This window comes from Nematolebias whitei, chromosome 8 (genome assembly GCF_014905685.2).
Source record: "Nematolebias whitei isolate Nwh7 chromosome 8, NemWhi1, whole genome shotgun sequence".
Lineage (NCBI taxonomy): Eukaryota > Metazoa > Chordata > Actinopteri > Cyprinodontiformes > Rivulidae > Nematolebias > Nematolebias whitei.
Genome location: NC_056505.1, coordinates 4,348,102 through 4,367,985, shown reverse-complemented (window position 1 = coordinate 4,367,985; position 19,884 = coordinate 4,348,102). Strand labels below are relative to the sequence as shown.

Genomic DNA, 19,884 nt, shown 5'->3' with positions numbered 1-19,884 from the left:
TGGTCCAGGTGTAGTTTCTATTGTCCAGGTGTAGTTTCTATGGTCCAGCTGTAGTTTCTACGGTCCATATCTAGTTGATATGGTCCATATGTATTTTCTATGGTCCAGCTGTAGTTTCTACGGTCCATATCTAGTTGTTATTGTCCAGGTGTAGTTTCTATGGTCCAAGTGTGGCTCCTGTTCCAGATGTATTTTCTATGGTCAAGATGTAGTCTCTATGGTCCAGGAGTAGTCTCTCTGGTCTAGGTATAGTTTCTATGGTCCAGGTGTACCTTCTCTGTTCAAGCTGTAATTTCCATGGTCAAGATTTAGTCTCTATGGTCCAGAAGTAATCTCTATGTTCTATGTATTGTTTATTTTGGAAGAAAACCAAAGAAAAACACATTAATGATAGAAATAAGTACGAATAAAAACATGATGAGTGGAGCGAGTAAAGACAGTGGCAGAGTGAGGAGATGTGTTCAGTTTGTCCTCCAGCAGTCCGAACCTATAGCAGCCGGCCCAAGGGATAGTTGAGGAAACCCAAACCCACCCTAACTATAGGACATCTACTTGTACTCAGCTATTTGTAAAAATAACTTTCAAACATCATTTGTGTATTTTTAAGATGACATAAACAGTTATTTCAGGTTTATAACCAGCTTCTAGCTCAGCCTGTTGATATTAGAGCTTCCAGTTAAGTGGATTTCATCACTTTCATTATTTTTCTATCCCCGCAGGTGGATCAAGTTTGAGGAAAAGGTGGAAAAGGGAGGAGAACGTTGGAGTAAACCTCACGTGGCTACGCTGTCGTTGCACAGCCTGTTTGAACTGCGGAAATGCATAGAAAAGGGCACCATCATGCTCGACATGGAAGCTTCGACTCTGACTCAGGTTGTCGGTAAGTTGCTCCTTTCAGCGTTCATCTGGGAAAGAAGAGGACAATTCCTCTTCCATGAATCACCAACTGATCCTGGTGAAGGACTTTGTATATCTCAATGATCCTAAGAGCTCTAATGTTGGGGGCAGTTGCCCCTGGTAGGGTCTCCAAAGGCAGATTGGTCCTAGGTGACCGGCCAGACCAACCAAATAAAAGTTGTTCGCTTCTCTTTTGTTTTTTTTTTTTTTTTTTTTTTTTTTTTTTTTTATTTATTTATTTTTTTTTTTGTGAGCTCAGTTTAAGTGTAGAAACATTGTGAAGTGTTTCAATGAACTTATCATCATCGCTCAATTTTTTTTTTTTTTTTTTTTATTTTATTTTATTTTATTTTATTTTTTTATTTTTTTTTATTATTTTTTTTTAAAGAAAGAGAAGAAAGAAGAATAAATAAATAATAAAAAAAGAAGAAGATAAGACGAGAGACCACCATGACAAAACAACATGCACAGCACAATGCCACCCACAATATCACCATGAAACATTCGACATCGCACAATGAATCATCTAGCTTCCGCCACTACCCAACCTAGCGTGCATCTGTCAAAGCACCTGAATCCAAACACCCGCGCAAGCACGCCCACCACCACCGGATTTCTCCAAAAGAATGCCCAATAGTGGACGCGGGGGCCCACAGACCCGCCCCCCCAGGACACAATGGCAACATAGGGAGGACCGGAGCCACAGACACACAGCGGCCCACAGGCCCGGAGCCCCAAGAGTCTCCCAACAGGGAGAACCGCACCCCCCCAGAGAGGAGCAGAGGAAAGAACCGGGTGACCCCAGCCACCACAATGCAGAGCCTCCAGGAAGCTGCAACGACGAGCCCACAGGCCCGGCCAGCGACCCATGCCCCCCCCAAGTAGATCCGGCCATGGACACCGAGCCCCAAGCCCCGAGGCCATACCACCCCCTAGCAGAGCCCCGACAGAGCCAGGGCACCCAGGCCCCGCCAGGCAGCAACCAGGGCGGACCGACGTGCACCCCACCACCCAGCCCAGACACCGAGAGCCACCAATGCACCGGCGGCAAGGGAGTCCCCCGCCAAAGGGGGGCACGACCGGGGGGAGTGGACCCCACACCAAACGTGGGGCCCAAATTGATCCAAGAGAGGGGGGACCACCAAAAACCCAACCCGAGCAACCAACAGGCACACACAGATAGCCCGACAGAATCTCTGTCGGGCCGACCGCATGCACCATCTACCTGACAGCGACCACAGGCCGGCCCCAGCCCAAGGGGCAGAGCAGCAGGGAGCCGCAGCCGAGGAGGGCCGGCTCTCACATCAAGAGCTCCGCACCATAGGCCCGGAGACGCCCCAGCACGCCACCCATGCACCCCCCCACACACAGAGCACCCCCACCGCAAATGCCACACAGGAAGACCAGCCAGTGCCCGGATGAGACGAAGCCACGCCCCCAACCGCCGCCCTACACCACCAATGACCACACGTACACTACCATAGCCGACCCCCCGCCAAAAGCCGGCAGCCACCCCGGTCAGAGTGCCGTCCATCGCAACCAGGAACCTAGATTAAAAGAATCGGAACAGCCCAGGAGGAACCGAAGCACCGGCCCCAACACTGACCGCCCCCAAGGCCCAAAGCCCACCCGCAGCCCAGACCCCAACAATGCGGCCCCCCCCCCCTCCATCCCCGACCCCTAGTGTCACACGGAGAAAGGAGGTGTTTGTGAAAGGGGAAAAAAAAAAAAAATAATAATAATAAAATAAAATAAATAAATAAATCTATATATGCATAAATAAATTATGAACAGACCCACTTCCTCCTCCTCCCACTCGAATATGGTGTTGATGCATGTTGTTATACAGTGCGTTTAAAATGGGGGGATGAGGTGGCGACCGGCACAGACCCACCTCTTGCCCAGAGAGCAGGCGGCGCCCGTTCACCCCTCATCTCCGCACAGAACCCTAAATGTCTACATGCTACATATGAGAGTGGGCACAGGTCCGGGGAGGTGGAAATGGTAGTACATCCCACCACCTAAGTGCGATCATGTGCCCACTCCAGATCCTATATATGCATGTGTCGTGAGAGTGTTATAAGTGAGTGTCTAGGTTGTATATTAAAATTAGGGCCCAGGACCCCACCAGCCACGGAGATGGATGATTCTCCCCGTAGCTCAGTAGTGCATCTGAACCCCAAAACCCTGTTTGAGTGGTGGTGTGGTGGAGTGGGCGGAGGAGGACGTTGGGATGGGGAGGTGAACTGAGGTGGCAATGCCCCCCCAGGGGACCAGCTGTTCGCTTCTCTTTAAATGATGTCATAAAGCAGCTGTTTGTCTGCATCAGTTGCTATGGAAACTGCCTTCTCTGATGGGCAGGGCTTAATTAGGCCACTAAAGTCAACCAGTCAGAACAGACCCTCCTTAGCCTCTTTAATTTTGAACATGTGTAGATTAATAAGTAATACAGAGGTGACATTTAGAGTGAGAAATATAAAAGTAACTTTAAGTTTACATCTAAACCAATGAGAATATTTGTTTGAAATGGTCAAAGTTCAGCAGAAATTTGGCTAAAGTTTAAATATATTTTTATTGAAAGAATAATTGACTTGGTATTGGTGTGTAAATCCCGATAAATGTCAGCTTGTCCCTGACTGTCTGAACGCTTGATTCCATCTGATTTCTGAACAACAATGTAGATTTCAGATTTATGTATTAAAAACAGTGACAGTGGATATAAATGAACAAATACAAATGATTAATTTACATGCCTAAATCTAGTTCCCATCAGTCTGTCTTTCAGCAGGTTGATGTTGGGGAATACATGGCTCTATACAAGTGAGAAGAGTTTTTATACAAAAGTACACAAACAGAGCATCATACAACAAAACACAAACAAAATACACAAATGACTCATTATAGAGCAGGTGAAGCCCAGGATGGAAGTAGATGTTACCAAGTAGGTCATACAAAACATCAGTGAGAGTCTTCTTACTGTATCCTAATTCATATACGATTAAAACCTTAGTAGAAATATATAAGTATCAGTATAAAACATGAATAGGAGCCTTATTATTGTATACTTGTACAACCTTTAAAGCCTCAGGAAGAAACTTGGTATAATGAGAATAAAATAGGTCCCAATACAAAACCTTGGGGGACCCCATTTATGAACTAAAGATAGACGTGACACCACTGACCACCATTCCTGATCAGCCACATCTGACTCAATGGCTTTATCAGAGAAATGACGGCAGAATCAGTGGAATAGGAGTATTTTGTGGTTGACAGTAATCAAAGGCCTTTTTCAAATGGAAGCGTATGGTGTCCACTGTCCACACACCCATTTTAGTTTAGAAAACCTTTAATGTCTTCTAGGAACATAGACAACTGACTCTGTGAACTGATGGGCACATTCGAGCTCAGAAACATCACAGCGTTCTTTGCTCTTTTTCAGAGCCGTCCGTTAAAGACTGAAACTCAACTTTACATCCGGTCACTGGACTTCTAAAATCATTTGTAAATGGCCACAAAGACTTTCAGAATTAAGGACAGTCAGTCGTCTCCAGTTGTGTCTCTTTGGCCCCCCCCCTCCCCTGGTTTATCTGCATGAAAGAGCAGGAGGAAGAGTTCTGACTCGGTTTGATTAATGTGAAGTAATTGACTGTGCAGCCTGGACCACGCAGGCTGAGGGAGGACCTGGTTCGGGCTTTAACTCAACTCCTCTCTGCAGGAGGAGAATTTCCCCGAGGCTGCGTTCTGTCAGCATTCAGGCTTCTGACCCTCGTGAGACCGAGCTGCTCCACGGAGACACATTAGAATCTTGGATGCACTAATTGCGTTCTGACGAGGATGAAGGAGCGTTTAGCTGCAATTTACTTGTTTGCTTTGAACTCCAGGGCAATGAAATTAAAAGTTTCCTACAACTCGTGCAATAAATTTAGTCAAAATGTGCAAGCTTTTAAACATTTACGTAACTTTTCCTCTGAGTGGAAAGTGGTACACCAGGTCTAACTTCATGTACTCATGTCTCCTCTGTGCACCTTCAGAGATGATCACTGACAACCAGATTGAGATCGGCCAGCTGAAAGCAGACCTGAAGGACAAGGTGATGTTCACGTTGCTACGGAAACATCGCCACCAGACCAAGAAGTCCAACCTTCGCTCCCTGGCTGACATCGGCAAAACGGTCTCCAGTGCAAGTAGGCTGTTTTCCAACCAGGAGAACGGTAACATCTGGGCCAGTTTGGTGCAGTCTTTGGACTTTTTATCTAACAAAATCAAAATAAGGGTGGACCTCCAAATTGACTGCGGTGTTGAGGTGAACAGTGAGCTCTGAGGGCAGACACAAACTGCCCCCGTCTTCCACAAGATCCAACAGAGATGCAGGAAAACCCCTTGGGTGTTCATTTTTTCCACATTCTTCTGTTCAGAAATAACACTTTAAAATTCATTATGTAATGGATTTAATTTGACTAATTTATCCAACTTGATTTCCACACTTTAACAGCACTTTAACCCTGATGGTTGTACCAACGTTACAGAGGACCTGAACCGGAGCAACAAATAAAAATTCAAACGCATCAGAAGTCTGAATTTAAACTTAGAGCTGATCATTTCTCTAAAACAGGAGTTCTCAAACTTTTGGGGTTCAGGGACCCCCTCATACCCCTCATGTTCATTAAATAATTTTATTCAGTTTGTCTCTTTAATGCAATAGAAATATTTGCGTAATATAAATATTTAAGACCTGTTCTTTAATAGTGTCAATACAATTTTTATACATTTAAACATGGGTTATTTTCAGTGGTGTAATCTACGTGATACTCAGATATACGGAGTATACCCACTAGAAAAGATTAAGAATTTAAGTATACCCACTTAAAAGTGCCCAATGATACATGACACATCATTAGACACGTGCCATTGATACGTTAAACAGCAATTAAACACTTCCGTAACAACTTATCCATATGCAGCGCTTTGCTTTGATACTGTTTTATAAATCCAATAAGATGTTTTTAATACAAAGCCAACTGTTGCACAAAGTTTGTTGTTCATCTATTCAAATATAAGCATCAGAGAAATTTGGAAATGATCAATATGCTTAAAAATCAAAATAAATTGACGATTATATTGTACTGCCCAGTGTACTTTGGTTTCTAAGCACAATATACCCAGTACAAACATGTAGACTACACCACTGGGTATTTTCAATTCAAGACACACTTAATTAACAAAAAATTTTATTTGAACTTCCCAAAATTACAGTTTTGAGGACATTAACAGTATCAAAAACCACTTTAAAACTTTACTTATTCACATATTGAACACAAATGCATTGCCACTTGTTCAAATTATTACAGAAAACTGAGCAGAATCATCACAGAAGTATCAAACCAAGAAACAGGGCTTCATTTGTAAACTGATCAATGCCGGAACGGGTGGGCAGGGGCTTGGGGGTCCTCCCCCTGAAATTTTTGAATAAAACAGATGTGATTTCCTGCATTTTGGTGTATTTTAACAAGTTGTTAAACACCTACGTGCTTATAAAAAAAATTTGCAGACCCCCAAGCACCGGCTCACAGACCCCCGGGGGTCCGGGGACCCCAGTTTGAGAACCATTTCTCTAAAACATACAAAAGGAAAAAGATCCGTGAGACTGAACTGGATCTGACTGAAACAGACCTCTGAGCGTTTAAAGACAGACGGTCATTTCTTCAAACTCACAGCGAACGGATGTTTTCCTCTCGATTTGTGGCTCCGTGTGTTGAAACTCTGATTAATGTGTGACCAGCCACAGGTATTTATGATGAAGGAAACATCTGTTATCAGAGTCATAGTAAAGATAAGGAGAATCATTCATTGGTTCCAAGCCTTGAAGGATAAAGGGCATCTTTGAACCAGAACGTTCATCTTCATCACTCCTCTGAACTCACTGTTTCTCAACACACTTTCTAACACTCGGGAGTTTGATTCTTTCAACTTGATGTTCTTTTAACAAATCTTCACTTTTGTCTCGGTCGGCTCGTCCGTCACTTCACCTTCAAATCTGTTTTTCCCTCTTCCTGCTTGCCTGGATGGGCTTTGATAACCTGCTCCTGCTGCTAAAAGCTCGCAGTCCTCAGGAGAACTCTGTGACCTGCCTGTCAGGTCACGTCTCCATGGAGGACTTGCAGAACCAAAGGAGTACCAGCATGGACTGGCTCAGTAAGTCCAAAGGCACACGTTTACGTTCACACTGCCAACTACTCATCAGTCATTTTCTGATGAGGCTGACTGAGGTGGAGCAGCTTTAAAATGCTAGTATCTTACCTGCAGGGGATAACAGTCAGTGATCTGCGTTTAGGAATGAGAGAGAAATTCTTGTGGAGGAGTCCAGCTAACAGATAATCAAGTTCAGTTTTGAGACATAAGTGTCATTTTTGCACAACATTCATTTTTCTGTTGAAAACCACAGCTCACTGCTGATTGGCTGAGAACTCTCCGACCTCCGGTCTTCCTCTGAATGCGCTCCTTCACACAGGAGGATGAAAACTGTTTTAGTCATGACTCTTTTTTTATTGGCTGTATCTTGAAGCTCAGGTCAGTGGAACTCAGCATTACTTCCTCACAGCAACACAAACACTGTTTGAATTAAAAACAAATATATAAACAATGTACGTTTAAAAGTTCCTTCAGGATTTGTTCATAACGCTGTGAAAGTTTTAACTTATTTTAAATGACCCTCCTCTATCAGCAATATTTTCTCTCTGATTTTCCAAACTGACATCACTCTGACTGCTGCAGGTAAGATACTGACTGGTCAGAACTGATCCACTCAACCGCACATCAAAAATGAAAGGAACTATCCCTTTAATAATGTCTGTGATTCAGGTTTACTTGACATCATCATCATCTTTATCATTATCCATCCATTATCTTTACTCGCTTCTTCCATTTTGGGTCACGGGGGTCACCATGTCCGGCAATCACTGTGCGAGGGGCGGGGTACACCCTGGACAGGTCGCAAGTCCATCACAGATCATTATTATTATTATTATTATTATTATTATTATTATTGTGGATGGCTGCACCATACTGACATACATGGTTTTACCCATAATCGTCAGCATCTTACCTGCTTCAGATAGAGACAGGATGTGAAGGACAGGAGACCAAGATGATCAAAAACACGCTGCACGTTACACAAGTGAAATAATCCAGAAGAAACTTGTGTGACGGTTGACTTTGTTGGATTTATTTCGATCTGCTTCTGTTTAAATATCACGTAGAAAATCTGACAATGTCAGTTTGAGCGTATGAAGGTTGTTAGAACTTTTATCATCTTCAAGCCTCTGGTGGAGAGTTTGTGTTAAATGGGACTAATGGAGCAGTTTACAGTTTAGAGATGTTTTATTAAAGACGTGCAGGAGAAGGCCCGTCCATGTTGGAGGGAGAACGTTGTTAATTAAAGGTTTTCTGGGACAGCTGTGAGTGTTTCCGCTGCTGCATGTGGAGCAAACCTTCTGGGCTTCTGCTCTTTCCTGGGTCCTGTCCATCTCTTCTGTTTTCCTCCTGGTTCTTGTGTCCTGATAAAGGTGAAGCTCATTCCTCCGTTTGTGTGCGCCGACAGATAGTCCGACCACGGCGCACCGGAACCTGACCTCCAGCAGTCTGAACGACATCTCTGACAAACCAGAGAAAGATCAGGTGAGTCGCAGCAATTATCCTTTAACCAGACCTGATCCTTCGGCGCCGAGTTTCCCCTCGTCGAACGCTTAGTTTTCCTGGAACACAACGTGTTTTTGATTGGAATTAGACGTTTCTGGTTTAAATATTATTTCTCTTGTAATATACTGAAGTTAATCTGACTGTTGAAGATTAATCCCCACAGACTGAGGGAAACTGATGTGGACTCAGAATGAACAATGTTTTAGGAAACTACCTATTATTTAAACATAAATCTGGACCTGGCTCTGCCCACAGATTGAATATGAAGATAAATAAATAAAAAAATCACTATTCTCGCAGACGACACTTCAAAATACCAAAGTCATCATGATCCAACAAATGATGACCGGAGAACAAGTTTGATGCATCTTAGGACAAAAACAACATCCAGAGGGTTCTTCTCCAACAAAATGTCCAAAGCTGAGGTGGGGAGTCTGAACCTTCAATCTACCAACCTGATGGAAATGGCTTTTGACCGTGTTAGCTCCATCCATCTTGTTTTTGTACACAAACCTTTTTAAGTTAGTTTTTAATAGATCAGGCTGTAAAGATACATCTGCAGCTAACACAGTTCTGTGTTTGTTTATGGACAAAGATGTTGTATTGGTTAACAAGCATCATGCTGATGCCCCCCGTGGGTGAGGGATTTAAATAGTGAACATTGTTAGGTTTTGAGATTATTATTCTGGATTAGAATTGAACAAGGAATGTAAGTGAACTCATGTTTTTGGTGCATTATAAATCCTGGCAGGTGGAGGGAGTCGTTTTCCACCTGCTGGAGCCAGGGGGCCACCATTGGCCACCCCATTCCATCCATCCATTATCTTTACTTGCTTCTTCCATTCTGGGTTGCGGGGGATCACTGGTGCCCATGTCCAACCATCACTGTGTGAGAGGCTGGACATGGACCGGTCCCCAGTCCATCACAGGGACACAGAGACAAACAAGCATTCAGTCTCTCTTTCACCTAGAGACAATTTAGAGTTACCCATCAGCCGAACATGCATGTTTTTGGTCTGTGGGAGAAAACCCACGCATGCACGGAGAGAACATGCAAACTCCACCCAGAAAGACCCCGGCCAGGATTTGAATTGAGGTGACATGCTCGCTGAGAGGCAGCAGCTCTACCCACTGCTCCACCGTGCTGCCTGTCACCCCAGTCATTTGAGGAAATTATACATTCAAGCAATCTAAAATCTAGAAATGATAATTTCCTCAGATGATACGGGTGGCTGGTTTACAGAGTACGTAAAGTGGCTGCCATTTTGGATTTTGATTTAACAACGGCGTTTTTCATTGTGAGCTTTCTTACGTCACAAAATGGAAGTTTCTACCTCACTTATTTACAAGTTTTCATGCTCACAATGTGTACGGATGGACAAAATGACGGATGGGGGTGGGGGTGGGGGGTGTTAACAATTTCCCTTCTTTGCTCTGCAATGGGGTGCAATAAATTTGGTGCAAAGATGATCAGGATGCAGTTGAACCATTCGATCCCAAAACAAAAGGCGTCATGCACACGGAGATTTTTTCTTTTATTCTCCGTGTTTGTGAATTCCCAACATTTGTGACATGAACTTTGACCTTACTTAACTTCTGTGAAGATGCCCACTGGCTCTAAGAAGAACACTAACTGCAGCAGCTGCAGTGGTTCCGCTGAGCTTCAGTTCAGTCCAGCATCTTCTGCAGCACACTTGAGTGGGTGGTGCCAGTCCCCAATCAGTCACCGCTGAGGACAGCTGATTTGATGTTGCCTAGCAACAGCAGTAAATTATCAGGCTTTCCATGTTCCACTGCAACAATCCTAATTCATCCATCCATCCATTTTCTACCGCTTATCCATAGTCGGGTTGCAGAGGCAACAAGTCCAGGAGAGAAGCCCAGACACCCGTCTCCCCCGCAGCAGTTTCCAGCTCGTACTTCACTCTCTACTTAAGGCTGAGTTGAACCATGAGTCTTTGTTGGACCGTTGAATGCAACACTGCATTCACTGTGAGCTCTTTTGGTGGTTCCTGTTCACACTTGACCCGGCTCCATTGTCTTCATCTCCAACCATACCTGCAAGACAACAACCCAAGATCAGAACAATGACTGCTGCCTGCCTGCTCTCCACTGGTTTAACCTGCAACCAGTGGCGGCTCGTGGGGTTTCCACCAGGGGGACTATAACTTCAAAATAGACAGTTTACACATATTATATACATATATATATAGGGCCTTTATAAAGTCATTCAGCAAGAAAGATTATTATTGAATGAACATTAATACCACACGCAGCGGGGCAGAGGACAGGGTACTTACTGCAGCAGCCCGTTTCAGACGAAGGGGAAGCTGAGGGTTAACTCCACGAACATCATGTAGTCCATCAACTGAAGGAAGAAACGGTGATGAGTCCGGAGCTTCTGGATAAACAGACCGGAGGCAGCAGTAGCGCAGAGGTCCAGGTAATCCAGGCCTGAGCTTCACCTGGACACCGGCTGCCTCGCTCTTCCTCCGAGATCCGTGTGAACCCAGCGCAGGCTCACGAAAAACACTAGAAGTGAAGCTGCTCGCTGGTGAGCCGGCACCTGAGGGTGGGGCGCAGCTCCTCTGCATGGACCCCCGGATGGACAGCAGCGTTTGCCGATTATAGACCAGCATAGGTTGAACATTCCCAATACAAAATGAAAACAGGAGAAAACAGATTTAAGGCAGCTTGCAGCAGCAGTGAAACAACCGATGGTAGCGAGTTCAAACACAGGCGCCATCATACAGTCTACGCCAAACCACGCCCACATGCACTCACGCTGGAGGCACGTTATTGTACATACATCCTCACTGGATGAATCCTGTGGCTGCGGGCTGACCCTCGCTGACCACAATTAGCCCCAATGAGCTGCAAACCGAGGGGGCGTGACCAGACGTCTGTCAATCATTCTGAACCACGAAGGAACAGTAACAGAACGGGGCTGTCAGAATTTAGCCCTTTGGAACGACCCTGGGATTTTCTCCAGGCGGTTTGACACCAGTTTTGTTGTAAATTGAACAAAATGTGACATTATTTCTAAAATGTATTTTTAAGTTGTTTATTTTAACATTTATTGTAAATGCCAGAAAAGGGGGGGGGGGGGGGCTAAGCCCCCTTAGTCCACTGATACCAGCTGTGACTGCCTGCAACAACCCCAATCACCTGAGACTGAGGAACCCTAGCTCCTCCCTACCTAAGCCTGAAAAAAAGAAAACATCTGGAAGAGCTTTCCGAACACAATAAGAACTTTTACTGCCAGGATTATCCTACAGAGCATATACTCACCTTCTGCTGTCTTCCTGCAGATTTACTCTTCTTGTGGCACCTGCTGCTCCTCGTTATTTTAGTCCCTTACTATTTTTCCGTTTTCAAATCTTTTTGGTCATTGGTAATTTGAACCCTGGTTTATAGAGTTATAGACAGAAATACAGATCTGATCAGTTCAGACAGAGCCTTTAACAAACAATCAGTTCAATCCAGTTACCACTTCTAAAGAACCGTGGGATCATCTGACAGGAAGTGCATTGTCCACTCATTTAGCTCCTTAATTCCTCTACGTCCTTCCAACCAAGAACACTACAGAACCCAGAGCAGACATGTTGAAGTGTTTAGAAGTTTAATTCCCATGTTTAAGTTAAAGGACAGGAACTTTGTCTTCACACACAGAAACGAGCTTTAAGGACTTCAGCAGACTGAGCCACATGTGAGGACATCCAGGGGACAAAGGTCCAGCAGTTAGTTCATGGTTTTGTCTTAGTAAATGTTTCCTGACTCATGGTTATAAAGTAACACAGTAGGTTTTCATAAGATTCTTATCCAGGAGGAGTTTTATCTAATAACCTCAGACTGGTCATAGAAAAGCTGGTTTACATTTAATTTAATTATGGTTCATAACTAATCTTATAAAAACATATAATACAGTAGTCCTTCTTCAAGTTGAACAGTATGAATGGATGGAAATTAAAGGAAGTTAAGGACATTAAAGAACCTGCAGTTTGGTGTTCAGGTGTTCAGCTCAGAGATCAGATGAAGAAATATGAAGAATTCAACAAAACATGTCGTCTGTTTGCCGTATTTAATTTAAAACGTGTTTGATTTTAAAACAAAACAAGATTTGTGAATGAAGACGAGCTACTATGAAGGAAAATTAGGTCTGGCCCTCCGTGTTTAGTCTGATCGATGGCTCCAGGAATATTTCAAAGAAATAAATCATTTCTTCACGACTTTTTCAGCTCAATCTTTTCCAGTTCCGCATCAAAAAGGTAACTTAATGCAGTTTCTTCCTTTATAAACTCACTTGGGTCAGTTTTTGTTGTTGATGCATTACGTACGAGGAAATAAAAGAGGAAATCCTCCAGGTGAAACGGGTAAATGCTGAACCTTTGGAGCTCAGCAGGTCCTGGTCCTCCATCTTTCGAGCTTTCAGGTTCTGGCTCGTCTCTAAAGGACGGTTCTGTTTAATAAAAGCTGCACCTGTCCAGACAGCGTGCTGCAGGATAGTAACATTTCTGACCTCCTTTTTGTCTTTTGCACTTTCAGCTGAAAAACAAGTTCATGAAGAAGCTGCCGAGAGACGCGGAGGCCTCCAACGTGCTGGTGGGGGAGGTGGACTTCCTGGATTCTCCGTTTGTGGCGTTTGTTCGTCTGCAGCAGGCCGTCATGTTGGGAGCGCTCACAGAAGTCCCAGTTCCCACCAGGTGGCTGTCCCTAAACCCAGTAGATACACAGCAGGAAGTCAGGAAGTGAATGTTTGTAGTTTTGGAGATGAGTGTTTTTCTGAACTGGAGTTGAACGGGAATGAAGGAAACCTCAATGTTTTTGGTGCACTGATTTACACTCTACTTTCTTTTCTTCTTCAGGTTTTTATTCATCCTGCTTGGACCCAAAGGACAGGCCAAATCTTACCACGAGATCGGCAGAGCGATCGCTACGCTGATGTCAGACGAGGTCAGGCTCCTGTCACAAGACTGAGTCCAAGCCTCTGCACCTTCATCAAGATAACATTTCTCAACTGACTACTAAACACCTTTTCAAACACAGACCTGCAACTGCCTTTCCACAAGATGAAAACCTAATTTAAACCAAATATTAGCTCAAAATCAAACGTAACTGTTTAAGAAACTGATGTTTAAGAAAACATTGTTAAAATAGTTCAAGGGTTTTTGTCAGTTTTTGCTTTTAGCAGCTCAAAGGTCTCAGCTGTTTTGGTTTTAATCAGAATCAGAATAAGCTTTATTATCATTGCACCGAAATACAGTGAAATTATGTTCGTAGGGTCGTCTGAAAGATGGGTGGAGTGCACGTTGCTGCTGCTACTGGAGCGCGGCCCCTTATCCTTTTTCAGAATACTTTTTTAGATAGAAAAGGGGGAAAATCCATGAGGATATGATAGTGGCATTACAAAGAAAGATCTCTTCACATCATGTCCTATCAGGACATGACATTAAAACTCTGCCAGCAGCACATTTATAGACACATTACATATGCATTTGATGGCAACACGGTGAGATTTGTCCCTGAAGCACTTCCAGATTGACCATAGTCATGATAGGATGTTGGTCAGCTGGCACAGCTGTGATAAGCCTTCACAGAAGTTCTCGGGGGCGAGGGTGGGGGGGATGTGATAGATGAAGCTTTACACATATCCCAGGAGAAATTTGATAAGCCGGCCTGTTTTTGAGGCCAACTGGGGGAGTCAGATTCAAATAAGCCACAATTGTGGCCTGCTTTGTGGACATTCCACTGGTCCGTGCTTATGAGCTACCTCCAAGGTCGTCTCCAACATGCTGGCGAGTCCCAGAAGCCGCAGGTGGTCTGCAATTCTCACAAATCCCTTCCTTCTTATGGTTTAGCTTGTAAATAACTGATTTTGAGTACTCGAAGCATGAACCAGACCTTCACACAGACTCTTCAGTTTTGCCATTGTCTAAACTGCTGCTGTCGTCTTCCTTAATAGCCGATAACGCAGGAATCTGCCAATGCCAGAAATCAGAAACCCTGCTATCATGAATCCAATTATATAAACATCTTCGGCGTCCTTCTAAGACAAAACGGAAAGACACATCAGCTGTCAAACTCCCCACGGATCCATGACGTAACCTGCCGTGTGAGTCTCAGCGAGGCATGAGGGCTCTCCAGGACGCGGTCGCTTTGTTGAAAAGATTTTATCGATTGCGTTGAAAGTCCAGCTGACCAGATCCATGACACTAGTTTTAGTTTTGGAAGATGTGTAACAGGAGCTCCGATACACAGACAGAGAGCAAAAAAAAAGCAGGAGGAGAACAGGAGAGGGAGAGGAGGCATCAACCTTGCACGAGAGCGAGTGCAGAAAAAGAATTGATGCAGAATTAGTTTTAATAAACTACAGACATTTATAATTGGTTTATTGTCCTCTGCTCTACAGAGATTAAGATCAGATGAAATCACCCTAACTTGGTGACTAACTTGGACATTAGCTTCTCCACAGAATGATGAAAAATGTTGATATTTTGACTTCAGAAAGAAAGATTTCTGTCAGAGAGAAACAGTTTGTTGTCTCTGGAAGTCAGAAATCCAGAGGTCAGTGGATGAGTTGATTAAAATTCAAGTCCTCTCCAGAGTTTTTGGGTTGATTAGATGAGATTATGTCTGGTGTTTGCGTGATGTCATTTTTCCTCTTCCAGTAATCCTCAGATCTGATCTTCCAGTTCACTGCCCAGAGAAACCACCAGCTTTCACGGCCTTCTCTGACTTTTCCGCTCCGTTGTCCCTCTCTGTCTGTGTGCAGATTTTTCATGACATTGCCTACAAGGCAAAGGACAGACAGGACCTGCTGGCTGGTATCGACGAGTTCCTGGACGAGGTGATCGTTCTTCCACCTGGAGAGTGGGACCCAACCATCAGGATAGAGCCGCCCAAATCGCTCCCTTCCTCTGATAAAAGGTCCAAAATCATGCAGAAACATCAGTTTATCTTTTAATCAAACCTTTATCAACAACAAACTGACCTTTTATTAGAACAAAAGTGAGTTTTTTGATATTATCAACACGTCAACTAACGTCTGAGAGTCTTCCGTTTAGAGACAGAAACTGATCAGTTCTACAAAAAACAAGAAACTGAAAAACGGTCAGTCCTCATCACACATGTAGGAGTTGATTAAGTGTTATATTGTGATTTAACATCTGCATCCAGATGTATTAAAGTGTTTAAATCTGAAAGAGCAGCTGCAGACAAACAGGAATATAAGAAGCTTTAACCTGAGGGATGAGGAGATTTAACACGTCAACAACGTAAAAACGCTTCCATGGTAAAGTTACGACGAACTTCTCTGTTGCAGGAAAAACATGTTTGCAGGAGGAGATTCTCAGATGAACGGAGACACGCCTCATGCTGGGGGTCACGGAGGAGGGGGGCATGCAACCGGGGATGAGCTGAAGAAGACTGGAAGGTATAAAGCACTCTGCGACTTCATCTTTCTGTTGCTGCTGGGCGGTGGAGTGGCGTTTCCACCTGGTCAGCATGAACTCAGAGACGGCTGCTGAAAACAGATTGGCTTTCAGAACAAACCTCACATACTTCACGCGCAGGAAGGTGGGAGATTTGCTGTTCGAGGTCGGACTGGGTTTCTGCAGATTCAGGTTTTTACCACAGACGTCTTGTAGTAACAGACCAGCTGTCCCGTCTTCTCTTGTTGTTTGGAGCTGCAGCCGGCAGTTTGATGAAAGTTGCATTTGTCAAATTTGCATTAGCGCACTAACGAGGTGGGACTTCAAGACCCCCCACTCCACCACACAGTCATTTTGTTGCATAATATTTATTTTAAGCATAAAATATAAAACATGATCTTAGAGATACCATATTTGTGAAGAAAAAGAGTCAAATAAAAACCATCAGAGACAATTACAGCAGATGCAACAACAAAATTTTAGATTCATCTATTCATTATCTTTTACTCGCTCCTTCCTTTCCGGGTCACGGGGGTCACTGGTACCCATGTCCAGCAGTCATTGTGTGAGAGGTGGGGGACACCCTGGACAGGCCTCCAGTCCATCACAGGCACAAATGAGACAAACAATCTTTCACTCTCTCTCTCTTACCTAGGGACAATTTAGAGTTATCAATCAGTCTAACATGCATGTTTTTAATCTGTGGGAGGAAACCGGAGTACACGGAGAGAACCCACACATGCACGGAGAGAACATGCAACAACTAATTTTAATTTATTCTTATTTTTATTCTAATTGAATCTAAAAGTCCCAGAACCTGCAGCTATCAGATTTGGTATCTGTAGGATCAGGTTGATCTGCAGGATCTAGTATCTGTAAGATCTGGTATCTGTAGGATCTAGTTGGTCTGAATGATCTAGTAGTTGTAGGATCTGGTTGGTCTGCAGAACCTGGTTGGTCTATATGATCTGTATCTGTAGGATTTGGTTGGTCTACAGTATCTGCTATCTGCATGATCTGTTTGGTCTGCAGGATCTGGTTGGTCTACAGGATCTGATATCTGTACGATTTGGTTGGGCTGTAGGATCTGGTTGGTCTGCATGATATAGTATCTGTAGGATCGGGTTAGTTTGCAGGATCTGCTTTCTGTAGGATCTGATTGATCTACAGGATATTGTAATTGTAGGATCTGACATCTGTAGGATCTGGTTGGTCTGCAGGATCTGGTTGGTCTACATGATCTGTATCTGTAGGATTTGGTTGGTCTACAGTATCTGCTATCTGTATGATCTGTTTGGTCTGCAGGATCTGGTTGGTCTACAGGATCTGGTATATGAAGGAGCTGGTTGGTCTACAGTATCTGGTATCTGAAGGATCTTGTTGGTCTACAGGATCTGATATCTGTAGGATTTGGTTGGGCTGTAGGATCTGGTTGGTCTACATGATATAGTATCTGTAGGATCTGGTTAGTTTGCAGGATCTGCTATCTGTAGGATCTGATTGATCTACAGGATCTCGTAATTGTAGGATCTGACATCTGTATGATCTGGTTGGTCTGCAGGATCTGGTTGGTCTACATGATCTGGTATCTGTAGGATCTGGTTGGTCTACATGATCTGGTATCTGTAGAATCTGGTTGGTCTATATAATCCATTATCTGTATGATCTGTTATCTGTAGGATATGGTTTTTCTGCAGGACCTGGTATCTGGTTGATCTACTGGATCTGGTTTATCTACATGATCCGATTGGTCTGCAGGATCTGGTATCTGTAAGATCTGTCTGTATGATCTGTTATCTGTAGGATATGGTTTTTCTATATGGGGCGGCTGTGGCTGAGTGGTTAGAGCAGTCGTCCTCCAATGCAAGAGTTGGGGGTTTGAATCCACCAGCAGTCACATGTCGAAGTGTTCCTGGGCAACACACTGAACCCCTCATAGCCTCTGATGTGTGTCTCATCAGTGCATGAATGTGAGCTAAAGCACTGATTAGTCTCTTTAGAATGATTTGTTCAATTAGCTTTGTAGAGATCTAGTATAGAGCTGTATGAATGGGTAATTGAGGACGACACTGATTGTTGTGTAAAGCGCTTCGAGTATCTTGAAATAAGATCGAAAGGCACTATAGAAGTTTAGTCCATTTACCATTTACCATAAAGGACCTGGTATCTGTATGATCTGGTTGATCGACTGGATCTGGTTGATCTACATGATCTGATTGGTCTACAGGATCTGGTATCTGTAGGATCTGGTAGCTATCTGAATGATCTGGTTGGTCAACAGGATCTAGTTTGTCTGCAGGATCATGTTTTCTGTTGTGTACATGCAGATATGTGTAGGTCGTCCTCTCTCTGTGGGGGCCTGGTATTAATCCATGTCTTATACTTGCCTGATAGCTGAAGGCTCAGGTTCTAACCTGGTTCTCCATCCTGGTCCAATGTGTCTTTTCTTTGTGTCCCGTCAGGTTCTGTGGTGGTCTCCTACTGGACCTGAAGAGAAAAGCGCCTTTCTTTCTCAGTGACATCACTGATGCATTTCACATTCAGGCTCTGTCGGCCATTCTTTTTATTTACCTGGGAACTGTGACCAACGCCATCACCTTCGGAGGTCTGCTGGGGGACGCCACGGAAAACATGCAGGTCCGACCCGGTTTTAAAACTTTGGAATCATTATGTTGACCCGTCATTTGATGAATCTTTTCAGAATCTGAGCCCTCGGTGTGTGCAGGGTGTGTTGGAGAGTTTTTTAGGGACCGCCATCGCCGGAGGTGTTTTCTGTTTGCTGGCTGGTCAGCCCCTCATCATCCTGAGCAGCACCGGTCCAGTCCTGGTCTTTGAACGGTTGCTGTTCAACTTCAGCAGGTACTTTCTGACAGCAAGCCCACTGAACAGCTCTCATTTCAGAGCCATGTTTTCTTACATTTTGTTCTTAATTTCAGAGTTTTGTTTGTTTAATCACTTCAGTTTTTATCCGATCTCTTTGCTTCCAGAGAAAACGACTTCGACTACATGGAGTTCCGCCTTTGGATCGGCCTGTGGTCGGCGTTCCTCTGCCTGGTGCTCGTCGCCACCGACGCCAGTTTTCTGGTGAAATATTTCACTCGCTTCACCGAGGAAGGCTTCTCCTGCCTCATCAGCTTCATCTTCATCTACGACGCCTTTAAGAAGATGATTAAGCTAGCTCACCACTACCCCATCAACTCCGACTTCATAATGGAAAACATCACGCACTATGAATGTCTCTGCATGGCTCCAGCCATCTATGGTGAGAAGTTCTTCAACTTTACCCTGATTGATCCAACATCAAACGCAAAGTTCATTAAAAACTGTTTATTCAAAGTTGATTAAAAACTCAAAAAATAAGAGAACAAAGGTGCTCTTCTTGATCGAGTCACTGCCACCTACTGAATACTTTACCACAGTTGTGGAAAAAATGGAGAATGTCCCCACACTAGACAGACAGACAGGTAGGAAGGTAGGCAGGTAACTAGCTAGCTAGACGGGCGGACAATACTTAATTAATCCCAGGGGGGAAATTCGAGGCACCCAGGAGCATTTCCTGGTTATACAGAAAAATTATCACACTAAATTGTGAGGAAACCTTTAAGCAATATAAAACAACTGAAAGCATAACCACATTTTATATGGACAACACAAGGTATTTATAGATTTATCAGCATAACGGTGGTGTAGTCCATCCTACACCTGCTGAGGGTCTGAAGCCATGAACCACCAGTGACATCTCAGTAGTCTAGAGGCGATTACCTCTACAAGCACATCCCTGACAGGGGGTTACATTATTGATAAGACAATTTGCATGTACTGCCAAAATGCAGTGTGAATGCTTATCACACAATGGTTTTAT

At 43.9% G+C, this 19,884-nt stretch overlaps 1 protein-coding gene across 1 annotated transcript in view; it reads left to right on the top strand.

Moving 5' to 3' along the window:
- The window catches only part of slc4a4a (solute carrier family 4 member 4a), a 63,538-nt gene that overhangs the window by 29,115 nt on the left and 14,539 nt on the right, over positions 1 to 19,884 (top strand). The window contains exons 6-15 of the mRNA XM_037680856.1: positions 720 to 880; positions 4,929 to 5,108; positions 8,495 to 8,571; positions 13,138 to 13,295; positions 13,458 to 13,545; positions 15,365 to 15,519; positions 15,914 to 16,024; positions 18,485 to 18,659; positions 18,748 to 18,881; positions 19,010 to 19,284. Coding sequence (XP_037536784.1) covers positions 720 to 880; positions 4,929 to 5,108; positions 8,495 to 8,571; positions 13,138 to 13,295; positions 13,458 to 13,545; positions 15,365 to 15,519; positions 15,914 to 16,024; positions 18,485 to 18,659; positions 18,748 to 18,881; positions 19,010 to 19,284 — 1,514 coding nt within the window. The remainder of the gene's footprint in view (positions 1 to 719; positions 881 to 4,928; positions 5,109 to 8,494; positions 8,572 to 13,137; positions 13,296 to 13,457; positions 13,546 to 15,364; positions 15,520 to 15,913; positions 16,025 to 18,484; positions 18,660 to 18,747; positions 18,882 to 19,009; positions 19,285 to 19,884) is intronic.